This window comes from Rattus rattus, chromosome 12, assembly GCF_011064425.1.
Source record: "Rattus rattus isolate New Zealand chromosome 12, Rrattus_CSIRO_v1, whole genome shotgun sequence".
NCBI classification, from domain to species: Eukaryota; Metazoa; Chordata; class Mammalia; order Rodentia; family Muridae; genus Rattus; species Rattus rattus.
In genome coordinates this window covers 85,762,005-85,779,058 of record NC_046165.1, presented here as the reverse complement: position 1 = coordinate 85,779,058, position 17,054 = coordinate 85,762,005, and the positions used below count along the sequence as shown (strand labels likewise).

The 17,054-nt window shown below is 37.8% G+C and overlaps 2 protein-coding genes across 3 annotated transcripts in view; one reads left to right on the top strand and one right to left on the bottom strand.

Annotated features, from left to right (window-relative positions):
* Positions 1–1,951, top strand: part of Rarb (retinoic acid receptor beta) — a 333,644-nt gene extending 331,693 nt beyond the window's left edge. For both annotated transcript variants that reach the window (XM_032918146.1, XM_032918147.1), the window contains exon 8: positions 550–1,951. In XM_032918146.1, coding sequence (XP_032774037.1) covers positions 550–746 — 197 coding nt within the window. In that variant the 3' untranslated portion in view covers positions 747–1,951. The remainder of the gene's footprint in view (positions 1–549) is intronic.
* A 51-nt stretch (positions 1,952–2,002) lies between these two features.
* The window catches only part of Top2b (DNA topoisomerase II beta), a 60,809-nt gene continuing 45,757 nt past the window's right edge, over positions 2,003–17,054 (bottom strand). Inside the window, exons 28-36 of the mRNA XM_032918145.1 lie at positions 14,163–14,357; positions 12,167–12,311; positions 11,803–11,964; positions 10,105–10,306; positions 9,150–9,229; positions 7,346–7,456; positions 4,088–4,219; positions 3,296–3,390; positions 2,003–2,491 (exon numbers count right to left, since the gene is read on the bottom strand). Coding sequence (XP_032774036.1) covers positions 2,324–2,491; positions 3,296–3,390; positions 4,088–4,219; positions 7,346–7,456; positions 9,150–9,229; positions 10,105–10,306; positions 11,803–11,964; positions 12,167–12,311; positions 14,163–14,357 — 1,290 coding nt within the window. The 3' untranslated portion in view covers positions 2,003–2,323. The remainder of the gene's footprint in view (positions 2,492–3,295; positions 3,391–4,087; positions 4,220–7,345; positions 7,457–9,149; positions 9,230–10,104; positions 10,307–11,802; positions 11,965–12,166; positions 12,312–14,162; positions 14,358–17,054) is intronic.

Here is a 17,054-nt window from a genome sequence, read left to right as displayed (position 1 = left end):
CCAGCTGCATGGGGGGGGGGGGTGAGGGATGTGGCAACTTGAGGACACAAAAACCACCACATACTGTGAAGTCAATCTTTCCATTGTGGGAACTGCCCATCCCTTCACCTTTATTTCTCTGATCTTTCATCAGTGACTTCTCTTCGTAAATTTTATTTCCTGACTCTGACTAAGCACGGCAACTACCACATCACATATCTCCACTTCTTCTCCTTGGAGAAGAGAGCCTTAAGGAGAGCCTCTTTTCCTAAGAGAGCCTCTGGCACGCCCTATTAGTACATAGTCTGCATTCAAGGGAGTGGTGGATCAGCCTGAGCCTGAGAACCAATCTGAGCTCTTGCAGCACACCCGGCACTGACCCTCTGGCAGCTGACGTTCCCATTGTAAACGCATTCATGCTTTTTACTTCCAATAAATTGATTATTTTAACAAAGACACAAGCCACTTGGTACCTGTACTTCACAACTCTTACACCTGAAGGTAAATGTTGGCTCCTTAGTATCTAGCTGAGCCCTTATCTGACAGGTTTCCTATTATCTCTCAAAAAAGGTGCAGAACGTGTAATTACCTTGAAAATGGAAATTCCTGGATCGATGCCACCTCTCATTCAGGAAATGCTGGAGAATTCTGAAGGACATGAACCCTTGACCCCCAATTCCAGTGGGAATACAGCAGAGCACAGTCCCAGCGTGTCCCCCAGCTCAGTGGAGACCAGTGGAGTGAGCCAGTCCCCGCTGCTGCAGTGAGACACCTCAGCGAAAGCAGACATTCCCCGGGACCCTCGGTTCCAGATTGAAAATGCAAGGAAAACATTTTTACTGCTGCTTAGTTTTTGAACTGAAATGTTAAACTCAAAAAGGACCAAGAAGTTTTCATATGTATCAATATATATTCCTTACTGTGTAACTTGCCTAGAAATACAAACTTTTCAAATTCTGAAAATCAGCCATTTCATGCCACCAGAATCTAGTTTAAAGCTTCTACTTTCCTCTCTGAACAGTCAAGATGCATGGCAGAGACCCAGTTGAGATGGTTAGCCCTGGTTAAGTTTCTGAAGACTTTGTACATACAGAAGTACGGCTCTGTTCTTTCTATACTGTATGTTGGTGCTTTCTTTTGTCTTGCATACTCAATAACCAAGACACCAAGGTTATGGAGCAGACCACTGTACATCCACTGTACGTCTTGCTTTCATGAATGACAAGGCCTTATGGTAAGGAACCAGGACCTTTGTCCAGTACAGGATCAGACTAAAGACATGCTGGTTTAAGTGGTGTGGAAGCTTCGCCTTGCTTTTTGATGCTCTCAAGCTGCATCCTTTCTCTTATGTTGCCCAGATAGAGTATACCACTTCACTGCACTACAGAAGGGAATTCTGTGTCAGTGTAACTGCCAGTTCAGTTAATCCAATGTCATTGTTCAATTGCTAATGTCACTTTAAACTAAAAGTGGTTTGTTCCTTGATGACACAACTACCGAAGGAAAAAATCTGCAGTTATGATAGCCTCCAAGGCAAAAACACTGTCCAGTGTTAGTAAATGTGTTTACCTGTTCACAAGCCATTGGAGAGATATCACAGGATAATCAGCAGCCTCGTCTGCCGTCTGGACTCTAGCAGCCCAGTGTCCTTCCTGACTCAGGCCTGATCCTGGATTCCCCAGACTTGAAGCTTGAGGGTGTGGGCAGTGGCCTCCTCTGGCCTTGTTCAATCACTATGATGCAGACTGACAGCAGTGGGAGACTGAGTGGTTGACAGACTCAAGTGTCGGGTTCTGAGTTCTCATGTAAGCACTAGTGGAACTTTCGTTGTTTTTGATATATTAGCAAAGGTCTGTGCTGTACCACTGGCTGTTTGTACATTGAGACGGTTTAACAGTGCTTTCTATGTTCATATACTGTTTACCTTTTTCCATGGAGTCTCCTGGCAAAGAATAAATATATTTATTTTAAAGGCGTGTGGGAGCTTTCACTGCAGTTTCCCCTTCAGTAAAGAGTCTAAGAACACAGTTCCATTTTTAATGCTTAAATTTCATTTCAAAAAGCAGGTCTGTAGTCTGCAATCATGACAATTAAAATCTGTGCTAATGCACGTTAATCTATAACAATTCTACAAGCCAATCAGACAACACATGACATTTCAATGAGTAAAAAAGAGCATAAAACTGTATGTGTAAGAACAAAATGTTAAAAGGCCTACCACAATAATAAAAAACCATCAATTACATCATCACATTAAAATAAGCCAGATGTACAAAATTCTGAGACAGAAAAGACAAAGGACAACACAAGATATTTTTGAAAAATGTTCGTGCTCCTTGGGCACTTAATTAAACATTGCAAAATCAACGTCTTCTTCTTCATCAGACTCTGCAAAATATTTTACTTCTTTCCTAGCCCGACCAGTCCGTGGGAGAGCAGGTGGTTCAGAAGTGAAGTCTGAAGGGAAGATGTCTACATCTGAATCCTGATCAAAAGACGTTTTCTTCGGTTTCTAAAACCACACCAAAAAAAAAAAAGTTTAAAAATCCCAAAGTAAGGAAAATCTAGTGTTAAGAACCATTCATTATTCCTTATACTTACATTTATGGCATATTACAAATAACCATACTTTCTAAATTATAATTGACATGCTAACTTTAGACTAAAATGAATTATGATAGAAAAGGCAGATTAGATACAGTAATTGCCTACCTTGGCCTCTTGTGTTTATCAAGAGCCCAGTTAAACCTCATCAATGCAACATCACTATTCCAAAACCCTGTTATTAAACAAGTATAGACATGTCCACATCACAAAGTATTCAAGTTGCCCCATCTTTAAGAACATATTCAGAATTCATGGGAGCAGAACAAGGCTACACACAGTATATAGCGCACATTACCACAAGTATTGATAACATTATTTAAAGAGTCACAGAGTAGATAAGAGACAGAGAAGAGGATAAATCTCTAAAGTACAACCGTCCACATGTGTGTTTGTAACTTTTATTCGGAAGATAACATAAGTGGCGGACAGTGCAGCTGAGGCCATTCATTTACCCAAAAGAAACAGGGTTTCTAAAGGGTCAGATTACTCAGGAATATTAGGCACAGGCAAACAAACTCAATTTTTAAAATGAAATTAATGTAAGTTCATAAGAATATTCTACTATTCAAGTAGCATATCCCTGCAGTTCAATAGGTGAGAGAGAAGGTTTGGTAAAGGTGGCTGACAGAACTAGCCTAGTCACAGTGACTGTCTCCTGTAGATGAGGTCTATGGAGCTCTCACAAGGCTCCATCGGGGCTCCTGCTTACCTTGCTGGCTGTTTTAGATGGTTTCCTGCCAGGGTTATAATCACCTTCATTTTCTGAGCCTGATGCTTTCCTTTTCTTTGCCCCTCGGCCTTTACCTAAAAATACATGAAAAGATTTTTTTCCTCCCAAAGGTAAATAAGTGCCCAAGTGTTACAATCACTTTTTCGGCATGCCCCACAGTGGGCCCTGCAGCCGTACTGTAAGTGACACACGTAGACTCTGACAGCACGGAGCATACATTGACTAAAGAGTATCTTCAAGCTGTATTTAAACACGGAGGAAATCCTGGAAGTCAGTTTCAGTGATTAAGCTCTCATAAGAGACTAGCATTTTACAAATACAGCTCCCAAACTCAGGAACTAAACTTCTTATGAGAGTGCGTAAGTTACCTGTCCAAACCGATAAACTTACAAGGCTTCAAACCATACCTGCCTATATATTGACCTCCATAGGTTCTCTGATAGTTTCTTTTTTTTTTTTATGCTTTCCTCTTATTCTTTCTATTTTTATAGCCCATCTAACAAGACCCTGACTCAAATAAACCACACACAGGAAGTGAGAGGCAGAGGTCAGACAGACCCAAGGACGCTCACTGCAGCATCTTCTTGTCTCATTGTCAGTATATTTAATCTTGTCAGTGTTTTGACCCACGAGTAATTATACTAAACTGTTCCATGTCCTTCACTTGAACGCAGTACACTATGTGTATGTGAGCCAATTTAAAATAGACACCCTGTGGCTAAACTCAGTAAAATTGGAGAAAGATATCTCCTTATTGGAGCGTCTCCTCACCTTTCGGTGCGGCCGTCTTCTTTGGAATGTTGCCGAGTTCAGAATCCGAGTCCGAGTTTGCAGGCTCTACTACCTTCCTCTGCCTAGGGGCTCTCTTGGCCTTAGGGGCTGCTGCATCTGAAGGTGCTTTACCTAGTAAGCAAACATCCTTTTAGTTGGTCAGTGCAATGTATTTACCAGCAAACTAAGCTGACATGAATTCTGTTACAGTGGATTTTATTATTATTGTTGTTGCTGATAAGAAACATTAAACTGGGGTTGGGGATTTGGCTCAGTGGTAGAACACTTGCCTAGCAAGCGCAAGGCCCTGGGTTCAGTCCCCAGCTCTGAAAAAAAGAAAAGAAAAAAAGAAAAAAGAAAGAAACATTAAACCAAGTAGTCATTAAGCTAAGAAATGGTTTCTTTCTGCTTGGTGCCAGGATAAAGGTAAATATCATTCCATGGATGATAAAACAAGTATCATTCAGTTTGGCATACTTTAATTTTTAGGTAATTCAATTGAGATATTTCAAGCAAGGAATATTAAAGGAAATTAAACAGCATCTTTTAAATATATATTCGTGATAAAAATTAACTTTGACATACTAACTATATAGCCCATGTACAAGCACACACTAAGTTCTAGCTTATAAAGGTAATTTAGTGGGAGGAAGCATTTTTATTGGTTCTTTGGTCCTCAAGTACAAATACAAAGCAACTAACTTCCCTCCAATAGTTAAAATCAAGATTTGCCATTTTTATGTGGAAAGAAACATGAAAATCCAGATCCATAGATACAGGGCCCCCTACACTGTATTATGTTTTAAACAGAAACCTTGTATTTATGGTTCATATAAACACGATAATCACTTTGTAATAATAAAATGAGGCTGGAAAACAAATGTATTGGACAGTTTGAAATGAGTGGCTGAGGTTTCTATTAGAAGCTGAGAAGAATTGCTAACATGACTGAAAGCAGAACCGAGTCTCAGGCTGAGATGCGACAGAGTGCCCCTCACTGGTGAACAGCAGAGCTGTACATGGAGAGTGAGCCAGAGACTCCTCCTGACTGAGTCCACTACAGGAATTGCAAAGGCAGCTCCTAGCAGGAGTGCATGTTCCAACAACAAGGCAAGAGAAATGAGTTTTCTCTGGTCACATTTTCAAGCGTGCAGAAGTTATGGCACTTTCAACACCCCCCACCAAATGCAGGTCAGTTATCTAAATAATGTTTTCTTCCCTGCAAAATATTGGAACTACAGAATATAATGTGAATAATATATGTAAATCAGAGTAGCACAGGCTGTTCTTAGGAGGAGGGCTGTGGTGGGTCTTTTCTTCGATGTACTATCTGCTAACTGTATTTCAGGAAGAGGGCAGAGAAGGAAGAGCTTGCTGAGGTCTTTGAAGGCAGTTTCTTAGTTCAACTAATACAAGATCCATGCAGCTAGCAGAGAAACAGCTAAATAGGGTAGGTGGAAAATGGTTTGGTCTTTTAGTTAATGTTGAACTTGAACTCATTAGCTTAATGAAAGAAACATTTCAGAAGGGAACAGATTTCAAGAAGAAAGTAACAGATTTCAAGAAGGGATCTAGGTCCCAGAGTATTTTAAAAGATGCTCATATGAATACTTAAAGAAAAAAATCTCTTAAAATACTTTTAAATGTTTTTGATTGTTTAAGAAAAATTACATGTATTTGCACATATGCCTGTTTTTCATTATGGGCTCTATGGAATTGCAGAAAAATACATCGGATCCTAGGAACTAGAATAAAGTGTTTGTGAGTCACCTGATATGAACCTAGGTCCTCGGAAAGAACAGCAAGTGCTCTTAACCACTGGCCCAGCTCTCTAGCCCCAAAAAGGATGTCTTGAAAGGAAATTATAGAATCTTTCTTAGTTTGAGTTCAGAACCAGACTGACCCCAGGGTATGGATTCAAGCATAAATATTTACTTAGTATTTGATGAGAGAAAGAACAGAATTTAGACAATTGAAGAGCAAAGAGCCAGTCAAGGGGTAAGTTATCAAACCAGTCCATCGTCTTGAAGCTTAATTACTCCCCCGGAGAGCCAGTGCAACAGCCCAGACTGGGAGCCTGAGCGACAATGGCACTGGCTACTCCTACACCTGCTTTCCTCAATCCCTGCTGGAAGGTGGCTGGGTGAGGGGGGCGGGAGTTAACAGTCCATCACGACTGAGAAGTCAAAGTCCTCAGGTAAAAAATGTAGACACTGGGAGCTGAGTGCCATAGGGATGCATTACGTAAAATTCCCAAATAATACAAATATCATGTTGGATAAGAAGAAAATAAGAAGTGCCGACAGCCAACATGTTTTGAAGACACCAGGGAGCCTGTTGGGCGGCCCCTGGAGTGCTGCCTAGACCCTCCTCCGCACAGCCCCCACAGCTCTAGTGCGCTCAGACAGAGGGAAGACTCTGGTTATCCGTTCTGATACATCTACTCTTGTGCCTCTAGTGGTGTGCTATCGATTTTCCTGCTTTCAGGGAGAGGTCCATATGGCTGAATATCTCACCTAGATGTGTATTTTTAAAGTAAATTTCATTTTCGAATGTAAAGCACTAATCCTGAACTTCAAAAAGAACAAGTTACATAGCTGGCAATTGTATAATACTGATGAAGCAGCTCAGCACTTCGTGAACAGTCTAAGGCTATGGCAGCGAGGGAAGCTATAATTCAAAAACAAAAGCAATACACTAACTGTAGGGAGCAGGATTAACGTAATATAGAATCAAGATAAATGTATACACATTTATCTCTACCCAATCTACCAAAAGAACTTTATAGGAAAACTATCTTTTGTTACAATTATTTAATCTTGATAATTTCACATATTTATACAATGAAACGTTCTAATATCCACCCTATTTACCTTCTCCAACTTCTCTCATTCACCTCCACAGGTCGTTCTTCAAACTTTACTTTTTATCACCCACTAAGTCTGCCCCTATGAGCACAGAAACCTACTACTAGAGGGAGCGCCTTCAAAGAACGACAGTCCTCCCTATGGAGTCATCAACCGCCAAGAGCTCTTAGGGTGGGCAACCTTCAAACTCAATTCTTTTTCAGACTTAAAAACAAAAAAGGATGGGGTGGGGGACTTGTATTTTAAAATATGGCCTAATAGATATTATAGCAATTCTTACGTTTCATATTGAAGTATTCAGGCAAACAGTTTAAAATTACATTAGATTTCCTTTCACATCAATAATTTCTGTGTAGCTTATGCAATATACAAGCAGGTATAGAGTACGTACCCTTTTTAGCAGCGACTGTTTGACTTGGAACTTTATCTGTTTGCTTCAGACCAAATGATGGTGCAAAAACAGATGTGGTGTCTTCTTCATTACTGTCAAATTTAGCTGAATCTAAAAATTTCAAAGCTTTTTTTTAGTAAAGAGACTCTATAAAGACCTCTTAGTAAACTGATTCTTTGATGACTTCGCTTTAGCTAATAAATTGATCTTGTTTCTATTGACCACATAATCCACAATACACAAACAGCTGAAAATAGAAAATATACCAATGTTATACCTCAAAAATGTTAACTGATGTGAAACAATATAAAATTTACATGGCAGTGAAAAGTAATAGTATCAAAAGCTACTTATTTAAAAGATAACTGGCACATTCAGCAGTATAAACTAGTGATTTGTTTTCAAATGAGAAGGCTCTACTATGATAATTTCAGTATTTATACAAACACTATTAGTCAATTCAAGAAAATTAGTACTAATGCCCAAATTTTTAAATCAACAAATCTCGGAAGACTAATTTTAGAGGCAAGCTTACCTTTAATTTACTTTTGGGGGCAGGGGGAAGGGGAAGAGTCTTGCAGTGTAGCCCAGATTGGCTTCAAACTTACAATCCTCCTGCCTCAGTCTCCCAAGTATTAGGATAGGCATGCCCCATGCCCAGCTGTAGCTTATTCTGCCCGCAAATTAGTTTAATTTAACAATCAACTGTTTCCGCACTCAAACCATAGCAAGAAAATTTAAAATGGCCTCTTACATGTAATAATTTTACATGACAGCTTTGACAAGTTGTGTCACTAATGAATGTCTATCCAAAGTTATAGAAATGTACCAAGTCTAGGTGTGTTTATATGTGTATATTTACAAAACTAAAACAAGGCTTTCGGAGTTGGCTCAGCCATTAATGCCTCAGTTGTGCAAGCAAAGCCCACATAAAAGCAAAGGGGGCATAGTATCCTGCCTGAGAGTCCAGATCACAGCAGGTAGAGAGAGGAAATTTCTCCTACACCAAAAAAACTGACCAGCCATGCTAGCTGAAATGGAAAACTTCAAGCTCAATAAAAGAGCCTACGTCAATTTATAAAGTGGAGAAGACAGAAGATGACACCTGACACCAAACTTGGGCACACCCTCACACACACCACACACACAAAATAAAGACAGCAAATCAATTAAGTGACCCTGAAAACTGCACACATACACACACAAATATATGTACTAAAAAGTATACCCTAATTATATTTGCTCTGATAAAATTTTATTTTCTCAGCTATAAGAATTTGGTAAGATGGGGGACTAGAGAGATGGGTCAGTGGTTAAGAGCACTGACTGCTCTTCCAGAGGTTCTGAGTTCAATTCCCAGCAACCACTTGGTGGCTCACAGCCATCTGTAATGAGATCTGATGCCCTCTTCTGGTGTGTCTGAAGACAGCTATAGTATGCTCATATACATAAATCTTTTGAAAAAAAAAAAGAATTTGGTAAGATGAATTTGCATCTATCTGGTACTTTTATAGCCACAAATAGATTTGCATCATCATGAAAATCAAATTTCAATCTTCCAATTATTTTTATATTTTTCCCATTATTAAATTGCATATGAGGACATTACAACTACTGGGCTAGCATGTCTACATGCTCCCATAATACCAATTGTGACCAGTCAATAAGTAAGTTTTATTATACTGGGCAAACGTAAAGTCTTTCACTAATGAAAAACTCTGCAGCTAAGTTCTGGCATGAGATTTTCTCTACATCAAATACAGCTGTCATAACATAATAATTAACTATGGAAAAGAGAACATACCATCTTCTGACTTCTGAGAATATGAAGGAAATGAAAAAAGATTTCCAAAATCCTGACTTTTTTTGTCATGTGAAGATTTTCTATAAGAAAGAAAATATCACAAAGAGGTATAACTAGAATATACTACATATTATACATTGCAGGGTTATAATTATCAAAACTTTAGTTCTTTCTCCTTTGTTTTCTTTATTAAAGATAGGGCAACACCCACACCCTGCCCATTTCCTCACAAACTTATGTAAGCAAACACATGAAGACAGATATATGGTTAAAAAATCCTGATTTAATATAAAATGAGAATGGAAACCAGGCAATGGGTTAAATTTATTCAAAGGGACACTAACCCAAACATTATAAGCAAAGCTCCAAAGGGAAAGGGGGCTCCTTAGTGTGGCAGGTGGCCACACCATCACTGGCTACAGACCACAGGTGGGCAGTCAGTTACTTTAGAAGCTAGTCAAGGCTGGTTATGTAGAGTTATAATGTCCTCAAAAATACTTAATTCAAAAATCTCACATTCTCCATGTTAGTGCTAGAATTTATCAAAAGTAATAAAAGTAATCAAGGACAAATCTACTGGGAAAACAAGTTTCCTAATTCTAGAGATCTAGAAACATTTCCCAAGCCAGGAGCTGTCCAAATAGACTCCATGTGGATGATACTTTTGTAAACATTTTACTGGAACAAATTACACTCATTTATTTACATGCTGTTTGAGGTTACTTTCTTACTACAAGGGCAGTTATAAAGAGCTGTTACAAAGCCATATGACATAGACATATCAATTAGTTATTCTCAAGCCCTTAATGAAAAAGCTTGCCGGTCTTTCACAGCCTACAGCAACAGCTAGGGAAGAGCTGCAGTACTAACAAACTAATTATTTCCTGAACAAAGCTTTAGCTATCAGTTCTTGGTGCTCATGAGCTTACTGGGTAATCACAGCTGCTTTACTTACTCTGGAGTAGCTTTGGATTTGCCTGGAGAAAAGGCATACTCATCTTTATCCATGCCATCTGAAGGAACAAATTCATCCTCCCCATCATTTGTTATGGGAGATGCTTTAACTTTCAATTCTTCTAAATCATTATTGTCGTCATCATCATCAGCATCATCCTCCTCCTCTTCTGAGAAATCAAAAGTGTACTTAGGTCTTTCAGCTAGGAGAAAAACAGAAATGAATGTAACAGGACACAGTGACATGTTGCTACAGTTTCAAATAATTAAGAGACTGAGGGAGAATCATTTGTGCCATCATACTTAAATATGATTCAAGAACACAAAACCATGATTGGTCGGACCTGTGCCATTTGTCCTTGTGTAATGTGTGCCCTGTACAAAGAACTATTAATATAAGATCTCCCGTTTCTTTAACTATGAATAAGGAACTCTACATTATTTTAAAATGATAAACTTTCTTTTATCTTGTCTACGTGAGAACATTAATTTCCCTTTAGGGTTAGCTGCACTGTAAAATACCCATGTAAGGGCCAGCTCAGCTGGCAAATGCTGCCTCATATGCAAAACTCTCTGGATTCAAGTCCCACTGAATCAAGTCATACATTGAGCATGCTGGTACATCCTGTAAGATAGAAAACAACTATAGAAAAGAATTATCTATTCTAGCATAATGCATGTAAGTTTTATTTTAAATTCTAGCATGCTTTATAGGGAAGAATTTTTAAACTATTTGGACACTCAATATTTTCATATTTTACTTTTCATGTATAAAAAACATAAGCATAATTTTTGAAGCATTAACTAGTCCTAACTAATTTACATGTACATTAATCTAACCATGTAAATTATTCTCCCTTATCATTTATATCTATACCCATTAGGAAAAGAAACACTTGATAAACAATTTAAAGCCTGGCATTTAATTAAAAATAAACTTGCTAAAATTAACAACCATAAAGTTGTAATACTCATTTTAATGAATTAAAACAAATGAATCAGATTTTATAAGTATCTGAGTATGTGCAATTAATAGATATTCAAGGAAGATCAGATCATATTCTTGATAGCAATACACTAGAAGACATGGTGTTGTAGTCTAGCCATAGCGATATATTTAGAGAACTGAGTACAAAGAACCAAGCAGTTACTGGGAGGACCCCTCTCCTGATGTAAGTGGTAGAGTATTTACACGGAGAACTTCCGACAGAGCTGTCACAGCTACCAACACTGTGACAAAACCGTTTTTGTGTTCTTTGGTTTGGGGTTTGTTCATTTTTAAAAAATATCCAAAAGCCATGGAGGAAGCACTGTATAAGCTTTAATAATAAAATGAAGTAGAAAACTTGATTTGGGCTGGAGAGATTGCTCAATGATTAAGAACACTTGTTCTTGAGGAAGACCCAGGCTTGGTTCCTGCATCCACATGGTAGCTCACACCCATCTGTAACTCCTGATCCGGAGAATCTGGCACCTTCTTCTGACCTCAACAGGCACCAGACATACATGCATTGCACAGACATACATGTATGTACAGCATTTTTATATGTAAAATAAATCTGTTTTAAAAAACATAATTCACTTTGTGTTTCTCTGGAGTGATGATTTAATACTTTAGTGACACAGATAATGCTACTGAACCAAGCCTACAGGTCAATGGTCATATACAATAAAATGCATATAAAATGTGTCACGATACCAGCTGCTCTCCTAAGCAAAGAATCTCTTGGGATAACCACAGGCTCTGCTTCTTCCAAGTCACTCTCTGATTTGGACTCATCATCTGACCAAGGATTCCGCTTCTTCACTTTCTTCGTATTAGGTTTGCCAGTTGATGCAGGTGTTTTTCTAACCCTGGTACCTAAAAGCAGGTCAATGGTACTTGTGAAGCTTTTCTGTGAAAGGTTCATTATAAAATAGAAATGTATATAAAAACGAAAGGTATTAATTGAACTACTAAAAATAAATCAATCAATCAAAATCAGTAGACTCTAGACATACCCTACAGTCTTTTCTTTTCTCTCTTACACACAAACATGCACAAACACATTCTAATGCCTTACCAGGCTCCTTTTTCTCCCTTTTGGGTTTGGGGCCTTTATTTACAGGAGCAGATGGTGTCAATGTCTCTTCTCCTGTACCTTCTACTGGTGTTCCACTAAATTCTTCATCAAATTCTACTTTCACAACTGTAGTATCAGGATCACCCTATGTGTTAAAAATCAAACCAAACCCAATCATGAGTAAAAGTAAAAAGTAAATTAACAATGCTTATTTTACAGATACAGTTACACTCAATAGTTTCTTCATACCAGTTAGGTTTTTAATGTATTCTACTTGAGATATATTTTACTTTATTTCATTTTACTGTTTCAAAAAACACTGCTTATAAACCTAACATTCTGATATGTTCACTGAGATGATAGCTACTTAGAAAAAAATCTTACAGAAGAAGCCAGGATCTTGGTTAGCAAAGGAACTATGAGACTAAAAGCTACATACTCAAAATAGAAACAAAAACAAAACAAACAAACAAACAAGAAAACCCCAAAACAAAAACAAACATACAAAAAGTCCACACTATCAGTGCCTATACCTATTAGAAAAATATTTTCAAATTGCAGAATGAAAATAAGGAACAGATGTATTTTGTGAAATACTGTAAGGCTGAATCTAACCCAAAATTATTAGTAAGGGCAGGAGAACTGGTAGGTAGGTACACTGTCAATATAACACCAGTCAAAACGAGAGTGAATGACAGCAGCAGCTGAAGGAAATGTGAACCATTCTGCTTAAGAAGGATCAGAGAAAACATCACTACCACTTGGTCTTTCCTACCAAGTTCTGAAAGAATCAACTAGGTTTGACAGCTAGGTAGAAAAGTGGTAAAAGAAGCAAGATGAGAAACAAAGCAGGCCCACAATCAGGATAACGGGCCTAGTTTCAGCCATGCTTAGTTCGAGGGGCTTTGAACATTACATTTTAGCTAGAAGACAAACATTTAAAAATTACTGTTGTAAGTGGGCAAAGCTCAGGGCTGGCAGGGATGAGTTTATTGATTCTACATAAAGTAGGGAAAAAAGAATGAACCTGACACCAAAGGACACTTGCTAAGGCTAAACTGAGTGAGGTGAAGGAATACAGGCAGTCATCAGACAGGAAAGAATACTTGCTCTAGTGTCAAAATGCTCCTATGTTTCAAATATTAGCTCTCCACAAAAAATAAAAATAAAAATAAAATTAAAAATATTCTCTGACCTGCAATTCCAACTTAGGCTTATTCACTAATCACAAAGAGCCTATATTCTCAGTTATGTGAGATATATATATATTACACATATATACACACACACACCCCTATACCTTCCTTGCACTATAAAACAAACCTCTCTCGACCTTTAGGCTCTAAGACCATCATACATCCTGCTTTCTTGGCTCTGAACATTCATTGAAGTCTTTACATCTGGCTAATCCTGGCCCATCCTGCTCAAGGGTAAGTTTCACATATATTTTTTTTTAAGTTCCTGATAGTATCAATGCCAGTAATGCTAGATGTGCCTAATAGTGTTCAACAATAAACAACCAAGGAGATCGCAGGAAGTGATGTTACTTCAAAAGCCAAATACGGTTTGTTTTCTGCTTAACATTCCCTTACTCTGTCATAATAATATAAAATTTAAATTTATAAAGTTAATAATTTATATAGTTTTGGGTTGGATTTGCTAAGACTTTAATTTAGAAGGATGTTCAGCACAGCGGTTGTCACTTTAAGAACAGAATTTAGGTCCCTGTGGTCCCAGTCAGCTGAGGAGGCTGAGACGGGAAGTCAGTTGAGTCCGTGAGTCTGAGCTGGAGCAGAGGGGTGGAGGGTGCAGCACACTGAGCTACAGGAGTGACTCTAACACACGTGTGAGCCTTGCCTACTGGGTGTTCTTCCTCAGCCTGGCTGCTCTCAGGAGAGAGCACTCCCTAGCACATCAGAATACACTTTAAGTCATGAAGCGTGAGCAAGCACACGCTCAGAGGACACCGATGGGCTGGCACGGGGACAGGTGATACCTTCTTCTTCTTCAGCAGTTTTCTGCTGGCGTCTGCCTTCATGGCAGTAATCTCAGGAACGATTCTTCTCCCATAAGGCGAGGGCATCGTCTCCTCCAGCTGGAGCTTCTTTACTTTAGCTTTGCCGACTTTGCCTTTCACTGCTTTCCCAGACATCCCTGCCAGAATGTCTTCTCGTTCTTGTGCTTCCACTTTCTGAACATGATTAAAAGGGGAGGGGATAGACAGCTCTTTGTAAAACACAACCACTACTGCATAAGAGCCTGAAATAAATTATTTACATGTTAAGAAACAAAGGTTTCTTTTCAGCTGATCTAATCTGAGATGGAATAATGGGAGGAGAAGGAAACACTTTTAAGTTAGAACAGCTTAATCTCAATTCATGAATGTCGCTTCCTACTCTTAGTATAATATGGCAATGGTAAGTAGTGACCTTAGTGATCTTTACAATCCTATGAGAGCATGGGACGGGACCATTGCTGACCTGTTGTCATCAGAACCCTGGCAAATCACAAAGACAGTTCTGTTAAAAAGTGTGATGTGGGGCTGGACAGATTGCTCAGCTGTACAGAGCACTGGGGCTCTTACAGAGAACATGAGCTCAGGACTCAGCACCCACATGGTGGTTCATCTCCATTTTAACTCCAATTTCAGGCATTCTACCCCCTCTCATGACCTCTTCAGCACTAGTCACACAGGTGATACACAGACATATATGCAGAAAAACATCTATATGTATAATAAAGTAAAAAGTAAATAAATCTTTAAAAAGTATGAAGTTATTCTTTTCAACTACTTCAATCATAATAATGATTCACAACTTTAAAGTAAGAAAGAAATCCCAAGATATTGAGCTTATGGGGTTTGTTATCAAAATAAACGAATATATATAACCACAGTTATTGTGACAAATTCTAAATTCTACAAAATTTATATTCATTATAAATTTATTATGCTTTATAGTAATTAACAGGTTTGGAAAGATGCAAAGGAAAGTGTCATCTCTTGAAAGACATTTAAATACATTTTGTTTAATAAAATTTTATAAGTATGATATTTGAAATCAAACACATTGATACCCAGTGTTAATATTAGTTACATGGTCTTAACAAGGAACTGACAGTTGGCAGGGCACCTACCATGGCAGGCTTTCTAAAGTCCTGTGATATCTATTTTAGGGATGAGGATGAAAAAGGCTTTGCAAAGATGAATAATTATTTTTAATCATACCAATAGAACACCTCTCTAAGCAAGTCCCTCCACTTCTCTAGGCTCCAAATCCTTATCTGTTTTATAGAAAGGTTCACTTCTTTCATTTGAGAACTACATGCAACGCAGTATCAGCATATAAGGTATGTTTAATTGGTAGTATCAAGACTTTAAAGAATGCAGAGTCATAAAACTTAAGTCTAAATATTCTTAGTTATCAAAAAAAAAAATTCTATCTCGGGGCTGTAGAGATGGCTCAATGGTTAAGAGCAAGTATTGCTCTTACAGAGAACCTAGGTTCAATTCCTATCAACCATAATGTAGTTCATAAATGTCTGTAACTCCAGTTCCAGGGGATCTGATACTCTCTTTTGAATTCCACGGAAGCAATCATGCCTATATATACACATTCAGTCAAATACTGAAGATTCATAAAACAAATCTACAAAAAATAAAATTCTCTAGAATTTAAAGATTTATTTTATTTTATTTTATTTATGTATATGTGTCTGTGTAAGTGTATACTGCATTGTGTATGGAAGCCTATGGAGACCAAAGTGGTGAGGGGTACATGAGAACTGTCTCATATAAGTCAAAAGAATGAAATAGAATCCTCTGGAAGAGATCAGCAAGTGCTTTAAATTGCTGAGTCATTTGTTTGAATATTGCTAATTATCAAATAATAAAGTGACAAATTAAGAGTGTAGCAAACAGCAGCACTTGGGTCCCTGAGATTGCCTCGAATGGTAACATTTCAGCTCTGGAATCTCTACTAGCAAAGCAAGCACAAAATGATCATGCTCCACTCTTCTAGTCAGTGATCCAATTTAAAGCAGTATCAGAACTGCAGTAATAATAATATGTAATGTATGTTTGGTCATGATGGAAGCCAGGGTTCCATTCATGTTGGGCCAAGTGCTGCACCACTGAGCACACCCACGGCACAAAATCAGTTTTTTTAACATATAAGCTAGCAGAAAGAAAATATGCCTCTATTTTTAAAAAATCTAATTAATTAACCAGGTCAACATATACTATGGTACTTAAAAGACCATGAACCTAAAACAACAACACAAAAAAGTTCCAAAAATTCCATCAGGCAAGTAATATGAAACACTTGTTCCTACAAATTCTAGCTGTAACAGAAGCCAGGGACAGTAACATTAAACACTGGAACAATAATAATAATAATATAATTAAGAGTCTGAAATAGTGGAGTAACTAAACGATTAGCACCATGCAATAATAGTGCTGATTACTTTTGGCACTCAAAACCAATGTTCACTCTGCTGCCATGAATTTAATTTTAGTTCTTTAAGAGGTTTACATTTCAAATCATTTCTCTACTTTTACTTTTAAAAATAGAACTCCACTAGCAGAAAATCACTGAAATTTCTTAAAATCAAAGGAAGTCAAAATATCTATATACTCAACCATGTCCATGGATTGGCTTACTCTCTTCAGAAAAAATGCCAAATTAAATCAATTAGCAGAGTCAGAAGTCAGGTAAGAGCATTAAACCAATAGAAAGCATTAGAATTTCATTATTCTAATGAACTCTGTAGCATTTATATCCATCCACACTAGAAAAAACTTTTCTTTTTAACTCCATAGAGGTAAATCTTGATCTGAACTTGGATTGTAAATAAATACAGTAATACAAAGTTAAAGAAAAATTCTGAG